This window comes from Sinocyclocheilus grahami, unplaced genomic scaffold (assembly GCF_001515645.1).
Source record: "Sinocyclocheilus grahami isolate Dianchi unplaced genomic scaffold, SAMN03320097.WGS_v1.1 scaffold436.1, whole genome shotgun sequence".
Taxonomy (NCBI): Eukaryota; Metazoa; Chordata; class Actinopteri; order Cypriniformes; family Cyprinidae; genus Sinocyclocheilus; species Sinocyclocheilus grahami.
Window position 1 is genome coordinate 40,968 of NW_015505615.1, and position 11,153 is coordinate 52,120.

At 35.9% G+C, this 11,153-nt stretch overlaps 1 protein-coding gene across 1 annotated transcript in view; it reads right to left on the bottom strand.

The window, feature by feature from the left end:
• The window catches only part of LOC107551867 (cytoplasmic dynein 2 heavy chain 1-like), a 42,608-nt gene extending 34,270 nt beyond the window's left edge, over positions 1-8,338 (bottom strand). The window contains 10 exon segments of the mRNA XM_016233622.1: positions 1,152-1,263; positions 2,201-2,314; positions 2,396-2,527; positions 2,609-2,841; positions 2,942-3,086; positions 4,280-4,398; positions 4,476-4,614; positions 4,701-4,871; positions 7,306-7,495; positions 8,088-8,338. Coding sequence (XP_016089108.1) covers positions 1,152-1,263; positions 2,201-2,314; positions 2,396-2,527; positions 2,609-2,841; positions 2,942-3,086; positions 4,280-4,398; positions 4,476-4,614; positions 4,701-4,871; positions 7,306-7,488 — 1,348 coding nt within the window. The 5' untranslated portion in view covers positions 7,489-7,495; positions 8,088-8,338.
• Positions 8,339-11,153: the final 2,815 nt, after the last annotated feature.

The window sequence follows — 11,153 nt, forward strand, 5'->3', positions numbered from 1 at the left end:
GCCAGAAAGTCGTGTATGCCTAAGGTTGAAAATAAATTATGTTTATAGTGAATGCCGCATGAATGGTCTTATTTTTACGATTTCGTTTTAATCCAAATGATGCGTGTGCTAAGTGAGTGAACATCAAAGATCACCCAACAGAAGTGCGTGCGCTCTCTCTCTCTCTCTCTACCATTAAGTAACTTGTGCATTGTTTTACTTACTTGTTTTTGACATATCCGACCAAACTACAAACTTTCCAGTGATGTCTGTGAGAAAGGTATATTCACTCGACAAGCTCGCGCATCTGCGCCGCCGCACGCTCAATCCACTCAGCTTGCTTTATTTATCAGCTCGCGCACATCAGCTATACAGGCGTAAATACTGAATGTTTAACGTTATATTCATTGCATACATATACTTCGTAGTAGACATCCTTAACTCCATTCTGCTGTCTGTTGTCGGTGTTTCTTTGTCTGAATATGGCGCTTATCACATGCTGTGTGGTATCGCGTTTGGTATCGGGGCATTTTAACGAGTACGAGTACGAGTACAGGAGCTCAGTATCGGGCCCGATACCAGGTGCATCCCTAATCAAAATGTAATAAATACTTTATATTTCTAAAGTTGCTTATGAGTATTTAATTGATTTGAATTTTATGTGAAATCCTATTTTCAGTGTTTGTTATTATGTTTCTATTTTACCTTGTGAACTTATTTACATTGATATTTTGTGAAATTGTATCTTTTATTGATCTATTTTATCCTGTGAAACACTTTGAGCTGCAATTCATGTAAGAAAAGTGCTATACAAATAAATGTTTATTAGTAGTAGTATTATTGTTATTATTACTCTAAAATAACACTGATGTAAATCTATGACCGTACAACAGTTGAATTTTATAATAATCTACATAGCTTCATTAGTGAACAGAACAATAATGTAGCGTTCAGAAAAAGTTCTTAATTGGCATTAGTCATTTGTAAAACTATGTACTAAACTCTAGTGAGCTGCCTACCTAGACAGCATTTTTAGGCATCATAGGCTCTCCTAATGTGGACATGACTTTTTTTTATATATATATACCTCATTTTGAGTATTTCAAATCAGACGTTTATGAGGTTTTGTTTAAGTGAATCTGTGCTGTACTGCTCAGTGTGTGTGATCTGACCCTTGTTGTAGTCCAGCAGTCGCGTCAGGAGCGTTTCTCTCTCGGGCTGCAGTTCTTTGCTGATTGTGGGTCGTTTGATCAGTTCTCTGTGTTTCTGAAACACCTGCAGCAGCTGAAACGAAGACAAGACAACAACAGTGTACAGCTGTGCGTGCATCTGTATGTCTGAGAGTTCATTCCAAATCTGCTCTCAGTCACAAACATCAAGCACACAGACAGTCTGATGCACACTGCATGTCAAAACTGAAAGAGCATTTGCAAAGTGGCATGCTTAAATCTAATTGGAAGATTTATGCAATGCATGCAATTACGCAAATTCATGAGTCAAAATGCATGCGTTTATAACAGTCTGCTGGGAAAACAACTGAATATTTATGTGCATTTATTAATAGCCTACCATTCACAATATTGGGGTCAGTAAGATTTATGTTTTTGAAAGAGTTACTTATGCTCACCATTTATTTGAACAAAAATACAGTAAAAACCTGTAATATTGTGAAATATTATTACAATTTAAAATAACTGTTTTCTTTGTGATTATATTGTAAAATGTAATTTATTTCTGTGATGCGCAGCTGTATTTTCAGCATCATTACTCCAGTCTTCAGTGTCACATGATCTTCAGAAATCATTCTAATATGCTGATTTGCTGCTCAAGAAACATTTCTGATTATTATCAATGTTGAAAACAGTGGAAACTGTGATTCATTTTATTTTTCAGGATTCTTTGATGAATAGAAAATTCAAAAGAACAGTTTTTTTTAAATATAAAAATTTCATTAGATTATAAACGGTTTTACTGTCTCTTTTGATCAATTTAAAGCATCTTTGAAGAATAAAAGTATTAATTTCCTTAAAAATCATACTGTCCCCAAACTTTTGAATGGTAGTATATATCCATGTTTTGTCTGTATTTTTTGTTTATTTTGTCTATTTTTGTTGTATTAGGTCTCTTCCTGTCTAAGTGGGCGGCTCTTGGCTAGAATAAGCTGTGATTTGGACAAAAAGCCAAACATCTGGATACACAAGACTAGTGTGATTGTGTGTACCTGCTGTGGACTGTCCTGTGCATCTATTATGAAGGTCTTGAGCTTTCCAGCTGCTTCCTGTTCTGCTGGAGCGATGAGTCGATCAAACTGAGACACTGCAGCTCTCCATAAGGGCTGAAGACACATACACAGTGACAGGCTGAGTGATATATCAAATATTCAATATAACAGTGAAGATCTTGTGCATTCGTGTACCTCAGTATAAGGGTTGTAGTGTATCGGGTTGAGCCCTGTGAAAGGCTGATACACACGTGTGGGTGAAACCTGCAGCTTCCCTCCAGATAACAAACGCTGCAGTTTCTCACACACTGATCGCACCTGCACCACCTGAAACACACACACACTACAGGTCATGAGGTAATGCACTAGATTATACTGCCTGAGATGATTGACAGGCATCAGTCTGACCTCCTCCAATCGTTGGGCAAGGCTCTGCAGCCCCTGTGGGCAGTGCTTCTCTCCGCTCCACGGATGAGGTGAGTAGCGTTTCCACACCTGACCGGTCAGGTGTTCACAGGCCGCCACCCACTGTTCACAGGCAGCCACACCCCCTTTAAGCCCCTCCCTGACTGTGAAATATGGATCATCCCACAAGCGCAGGGTGCTCAGCTTCCTCTGTACAAACCTGCCGAGAGCTCCGTCTGTAAACGCAAATACATCAGGAACGTCATTAGTGTTTCATCAGATATATTATTGAGTCGAGCATCATTATCACTTAGCAACCATATCTGATCTGTGCACCTATGACATCCATGAGTCGGATCATGCGTATCTCGGGGTAGAGGGCATGCTCATTCTGTTTCCACACGTCATCTACTGTCTCACGGGTGCTCTCAATCAGGTCCAGTACCTCCACCAGACTGAAACTGTCCAGATTACTGTAGTCCTGAAACAAACACACCATGCACAGTTGATGTGGATATCTTGTAGGGTTACTTGTTCCTGGTTTTTAAGTCTGATATTAAATGTTTTCTCATAAAACAGCTTAGACGGATTGGATCTGATTTAAAGTTGATGTAAATAGCCAGTTCATGGACACCTGTGTTGTTATTGTCAACTAAAACTCAAAACTATTTAAAATGAACAAAAATAATTGAAATCAAATCAAATATAAATATTAGCTGAAAACTTAAACTCGGGAAAAAAAAAACTTACATTAGATCTAGAAATGTTGCCTTGGCAAATAATTGTAACAAAAATAAGTTGAAGTTATTAATCAAAAATAAAGCTAAATAGAAATATTGAAGTCATAAAAATGACAAAAGCACATATCATAACTATCTAACTGAAATAAAATGAGTTTAAGTTGAAATGTTAGAAGTACTAAAACTGAAATAAATCTAAATTAATCTAAATAGAAATATTCAATTAATGAATAAAAATGAAAATTATTAAAAATGATTTGTACATAACTATTTTGTTATGTACAAAAGCACATAACAAAATTACTTTCAAAAACTTACATTAAAACTGTTACCTTGGAAACTAACATAAAATAAGTTGAAGTTGAAGTACTATAATCACTAAAACTGAAATAAAAAAAATTAAAACTAAATAGAAATATAAAAAAACTAATAAAAATGACAAAAAAACACAACATAATTACTTAACCTAACAACAATAAGCTTAAGCTGAAGTACTAAAAGCACTAAAAATTAAGTAAATATAAATTAAAGCTGAATAGGAATATTAAAAAAACAAAAATAATAAAAATGACAAAAGCACATAACAAAATTACTTTAAACTAAAATTAAATATGATAACTTGGCAACTAACAGAAATAAAAAGTTGAAGAACTAAAATTAAATTGAAAAACTGAAATTTAGCTAAATAGCTAGCTAAACAGAAATAAAAAAAAATAAAAAAAGCATCTAACAAAATTACTAAAACATCAACTAAAATGAAAATGAAAACTGAAAAGATAAAGAAGAAAATGTAATTCAAAATATTAATAAAAAATATAATAGAATATCAATAATACTAAAATAACACTGGTTCATGCACACTAACAAATGGAGTAACTTTGAACGACTACATGTTAGACGGAGCGCATTCACGTCCAAATGTGCATGTATGCACCTTCTCAATGGTGGTGAAGAGTTCAGAGAAGTGTGCCGCTCTGTCTCTCTCTCTGCTATGCTGTCCGGAGCGACTGACATCAGCCCAGAAGCCGAACTCATCCAGAGGGGTCATGATACCTGCACACACCAGTATGTGGAGTCTAAATGCATAAAGGTACTAGCTGGGAAAAGCAGGGGTTTGAATGAGAACTCACTCAACACATCCGTCTCCGAATGACTCCGTTCCCCAGAATCCTTTGGGTGTGAGTGTCTGAGCACAGAGCCCAGCCCGACCTCAAGATCCGTGAGCAGAGACTGAAGCTTTGAGTCGAACGACTGACTCCATTTATCATCCTGCAGAAAACACACACAACACGCATTACAAACCCAACAGCAAATTCACATCCACGTGAAACGCGTCCCATGTGTCTGCACCTGACCTGCAGCAGGACGGGGCCGTAGACCTGTCTCAAGGCCTGGTACAGGGTGCTGATGGGAGACTCCAGCATAGAGGACACCAGGACGGATCGGTGCAGGTTCTCCTCGCTCACCACACACGGATGAGGTTTGAAGAACAGCAGAACCCTGCTGTCGACGTCCATGTTCTCCAGCTACACAGAGACAACATGAGCCATAATTCAGCATTTTCTGACAATGTTTGGTAGTTGAACGCAGAGCTGAGCGATATACTGAACATTTGCGATTTATTGAATATTATTTCAATATTGCAATATACAATTATGCTAATTATCATGAATACTGTAGTGATTTTAATGCACTTTTTATTTTGACCATTAAGTTTGCTGAAGATTGTGGCTCTGAAATAAATCAGCACGCTACATGAAAATGAATCACTGAATTAGTTTTTGATTAATTTGATTTAATTTATGCCAGTTAATCAGTTCAACGTGCTAGGTAAATAAAGATTCATTTTCATCCTCACTCAAAAAGTGCTCACTGAAGCGTGCATTAAAAATTGTTTTAATTTATCGTTTTACGCATTAATTTTTTCATCTATTAAAAAAATTTATAAATAAATTTTTCGATATCATTTTCCGATGTGCGATGCAAGTATAAGATATTTAATCATCATACAGTGTAGATAGATAAAATATAAAACTAAAATAAAAATAAGTGAAAGCTAAATAAAATTATTGGAAAACAAGTCATAAAAATGACAAAAGCACATAAAAAATTACTAAAACTTAAACTAAAGTTAAAATATAATATATATAAAATATAATATAAAAATATAAATTATAATATAAAAATAAAAATATATATAAAATAAAAAATGTATAAATAAATTTTTCATGTAATAAAATTATCATGTAGTAAAAATACATGTAGATAAATATTGCTATATATATATTGGTGCAAATATCTAATTGCTTAAAAATAATTCTTTCTTGTGTGAAAACTGTGGGAAAAATGATGCTTTGATGAAGGGTTGTGCCGATGTAAGATATTTAATCATCATACAGTATAGCTAGATCAAATATAAAACTAAAATAAAAATAAGTGAAAGCTTAATAAAAATATTAAAAAACAAGTCATAAAAATGACAAAAGCCCATAAAAAATTATTAAAACAAACTCAAATTAAAATATAATATATATAAAATATAATATAAAAATATGAATTATAATATTTAAAAAAATATATATATATAAGATAAAAAATAAAAAATATAAAAATAAAAGCTAATTCAAAATATTATTGAATACCATAAGACAGTGTTTCCTAACCGGGGTGCCGTCTGTTGAGAGCAGGGGTGCCGTGTAAAAAATACTTTTTAAATATTTTTAAATTGCCAAAATGTTCAAAAAAGCATCTATTACATAATATCCATTTCTGATGTCGGAAAAAAGGATAATTAGAGATGCACCGAAATTTCGGCTGCCGAAAAAAAATGAGTTCACCGCTCAGGTTTCACTTTCACGTGGAGTGACGCTCTGCGTATTATCCGCTCTATGTGTGTGTGCTCCGCTCAGTCGCTCCACTCATATACCATTCATGCTCATCAGAACAGCAAAGTCTACTCACAAATTGAGCCGACAGGACACATGGATGTAGTACAGTACTGTTTCTGTCTGCAATAGCCCTACTGTGTTGTAACATGGTGTGGTATATGGGCAACTCTGGTAACGCTGCCCTCTCATTCATTGATCCGCTAACCGCTATGTTATGCTCAGGTGTCCTCTGATAATAATAGCTTTCTAGGACTAAACATTATTTGGATAATTGGTAAAAAAAAATTAAAATCTCTTAATAGCCCTACTGTGTGTTAGACCTACCCGAAAAACTAAAAAACAATTTATTTAATTCGAAGGCCTGTCGTTATTTTTTATTTGTGCTATCATTATTAATTTCTTTATTTGTTCTTATTTTATTACTGACTGCTTACTTGTCATTTTTTATTCAATTCAAAGTTTGAAATCAAGCTATCTCGTGCTACTGCAACAAAATTACCCCGCTGTAAAACAATAAAAACGCTGAGTGAGCAAAAATGTGTGAGATAGCTAGTTATAATGGTAATTAAATAATGTTTACATATGTATAAAAACCTACATTCAAATCTGTCATATAAATTGGTCTCTTCATTAGAAATTAGCCTGCGGATTGCCACCGTTGATGGACAACACTTTTTAATAATATTAAAAATATCTGTATGACATTCTGCAGTTCTTCCCTGTTCTACCGAATATCTATACTTTTCATATTATCACATCGAAGTTAGAAATTCAAATATTGTGACAATTAATTTTGTAGGGTGCCACAAGATTGTTAAAATTTCCAAAGGGTGCCGCGACTAAAGAAAGGTTGGGAAACACTGCCATAAGAAGTATATAAATAATACTAAAATAACACTGGTTCATGCACACTGTCAAATGGAGTATTTCTGAAAGAAAGAAACAAAATACATCAAAAAAACATTTCAATCAAGTCATTTAGCAGCAAACTATTTTTCATTTGTTGTGTGACTTACACGTGAAAAATACTGCGATATAAGTATATATCACAGCTGTATGTAGCTCACAGCACCTTGTTTGAGAAGTGCAGCTCATCTGCGTTTCTGGTGACGGTGAGCAGGGATTCGTTGCTATCGTCTAAGAAGTTATCGAGAGGACGGCAGGTGGACAGAGACGCCGGGGTGTCCAGACGGAAGTAGTTTCCCGCCGTGGTCAGGATGAAGAGTTTACGAGGGTCGTCTGTCCCGGGCGGCATCTTTCACCTGTTTGAATATCACATGCATCAGCTACAGAGATCCCAACCGAGGAAAAACAGGACATAGAAAACAGCTACTGAAGAAATCATACAGTCAGCTTCCATATTTTCTCCCAATAAAAATGATAAATCTACATAACAAAACTGCTGTTTATGATTGCATTCAAATTATAATACCTTTCACTGCATGCACAGACAGACAGACAGGTAAATATCAATTACAGGCCTGTGACATTTTAGGCCCAATTTCAATCCAACTTCAAATCGGATTTTATTTATTTTACAATTTAACACAAAACGTCACAATGCAAAAGCTCAATGGGTGTTAAAAATAAGCATCGACATTTTATGCAAACTGTTTAATTTCTAGTTTTCAGTTTTATGAGCTGAAAAGGTCCAGTTTAGAGATTTCTTTGTGCATTTAGAGCTATTTTTATCGGTTTAATAAATTAAAACATAACGAAACCTGGCATCTGGACCAAAGATTACTAAAGTTTAACACACAGCTAACGTTGTTGCCACACAAACATACACACTGCACAAATACAACGCATTAAGTACATAATGAGGACAATAAATGAAGAGAAAGAGCGTCTTACGGAGTATTGAAATCAACGCCCGACAGATTGTGACAGTTTGATGAAGGATTAGCGCGCTAGGCTAAGCTAACCAACATCTCTCAGTCTCACATGAAGGGAATTTACTCCTGAAAAAAATAAAACAAGCGCTTCTGTTACACGGAACGCAGTCGGTTGTGAAGAACGCGCTTTGCGTGCGATTTTAAACGCATCGTCGATATCAAATCCGTATCATTTGTCGGCTGGATGTGCAAGAGCCGCTTGAGAGAATGTTGTTGTGGCGCACGAGCAGAGAAGCTGGCGCGGTTGCTGGGGCAACTACGAAGTGTGTTTCTGCACAGCTGCAGGGCTCATAACCTCCGGTCTGAGCGCACACAGGAATTAAGACCCCAGGAAAGAGCCAAATGGACGTAAACTAAAGCACACTCACCCCACCGGGGAAAACACACACACACACACTTTCAACACCACACATTCCACGGATCCGGACAAGCGCGGTGGAGGAGTTGGCTGACAGGCTGGGAGTTTTTAACGCGGTAGAGAGAGAGAGAGAGAGATGTGGGAAATGTCAGCCGTGATGAAATGTTACTGTTCCTCCGAGTTAGTGGCCGCAGGGGTTCTGAACACACTCCAAAACACACACACTACACAACCACAGCTAAGCGACAGTCTACCAACAAGCTCAACCCACTTTATAAATGTGTTTCCAGGAATAAGACTCACTGCTAATAATAAGAGAACATGCAGATAATAATTGTTAAGACAAAATAGCTTGAGAAAAAGTATTGTAATGGTATCAAAATTATTTTAATGTACTAAATTATTACCAGTACCATTATACTTCTAGGAATACACTGGTTCTACTGTGGTACTGTACATGTCCAAAAAAAAACATGGAATTGCCATTGTATCATGTCAAAAGATGGCATTACCACAGTAGTTTTTGGTACTTTTTTTGTTAGAAAACAATGACCTAATATATATATTTAAAAACCTTTAGAATTACATAGGGAGGCTTATGAATATGTATTAAACTCACCAAAATACATACAAAAAAATAAAGGCAAATCTAATCTGATAGAAAATACATCAGCAAAGATTTAAAAAAAAAAAACTGAAGTGGTGCTGCCAGACAATGGAAACTGTTGTTGAACTGAACAGAGACTCATTAAAGTAGCAGCAGGTGGCGCTGTTGCATTACATGGCAGTTAGGAAGTCAATATTCACTGTATGTACTGATCATACTGATCTTAACCTGAGTGTTTCTTGTTAAGTAAAACTTGTTTTCATTCAACTGGCTATAAAATATATATTAGATGAACAACTTAACAAAACTTTAATGAAAATTAGAAATATTTCCTTGGCAGCTAAAATAAGTTTTAAGTACTAAAATTACTAAAACAATTCAACTAAAGATAAAAATGGAAAAATAATAATAACAGAAATGAAAAAAAGCACGTAAAATTAGTCAAACTAAAATTAAAATGAAATCTGAAGATATAAAATAAAAGTTGATTTTAAATAACAAGACAGAACTAAAAAGATTAAACTACAACACAAACATAATCAAGGCTGTAAATCAGGATTACATTTAAACTGAAATCTCATTAAAGAAAAGTGTCATTTTCAGTTTGTAGAAATATGAAAATATTGTGTGTACTGTAAAATGGTTACAATGGCTAAAAAAATGGCTAAAAATGTGCTCACCCTCAGGTCATCCAAGATTAGGATGAGTTTGTTTCTTCATCAGATCTGGAGAAATGTAGCATTGCATCAGTGTCTCAGCAGTGGATGCTCTGCAGTGAATGGGTGCCGTCAGAATGAGAGTCCAAACAGCTGATAAAAACATCACAATAATCCACACCACTCCAGTCCATCAGTTAACATCTGGAGAAGACAAAAGCTGAAACAAATCCAGCATTAAGACCTTTTTAACTAAAATCTGAGTCCATAATCTATAATAACGCTTCCTCCGGTGTAAAAGTGGTCTGGTGTGAATCAGGAGAGAAATCTGCACAGATCAAGCAGCGTTTACAAGCCAAAACAGCTCTAAACAAATATGTGGCTGGATTCTGACGTGAGAGACAACAGGAGATGAACTTTTTTACTGGAGGAAGCGTTATTATGGACTCATATTTTAGATGGAAGCAATGGTATGAAAATATCTTGATTTGTTTCAGCTTTTGTCTTCTCCAGATGTGAACTGATGGACTGGAGTGCTGTGGATTACTTGTGGATTATTGTGATGTTTTTATCAGATGTTTGGACTCTCATTCTGACGGCACCCATTCACTGCAGAGGATCCGTTGGTGAACAAGTGATGAAATGCTACATTTCTCCAAACCTGATGAAGAAACAAACTCATCTTAATCTTGGATGACCTGAGGGTGAGCACATTTTCAGCAATTTTTTTTTGGGGAGGGTGAACTACTAATTTATGTCTCTTCATTCAAAGCAGTCTGTGGACAGCAAAAAGTTGTTGTGAATCCAAACGTGAAGAGCAGAGAACAGTGTGCTCTTTGTTAGTTTGTATAGTCTCTCTGGTAATGAGTGTTTACAGCTTGTTTCATATTTCTGTAACAGACTATAAATGCCAACACAAAACTCCTCAAAGTTCAACTAAACGCTCGTTTTCCTCGGAGCAGCTTTTACCTGCCAACATATTTTTATACTTTCTCAGCATTTAAACATGTTTGGATCAATCAAACCAGATGAAGGTGTCCGATTCTAGCCAGGCTAAACACGACGTCTGTGAGTGATGGATGCTGGTGTGTGTTTGAGTGTAAGATCAGCCTTGTGTTTGCGATATCTGACTGAGATCAGAGCTGTGTGTGTTTCATAGAGCTTAATGTTTAAATAAACTCACACACAGGCTGTAATTCACTGTGTATCATCGCTTGTAATGTGGAGCCTCCCCTCCCGCTCTATTACACATCACATTTTTCCCTCTCCCTCCCCCCTTCATTAATCCCACTGTCATCCGTGTGTTCTTTCACTGTTTACATTAAACAGGACATTCACACCAGACCTGGGAGACGCTGGAGGAATTTAACCCTTCACACACACACCTTTACACACATCATTACC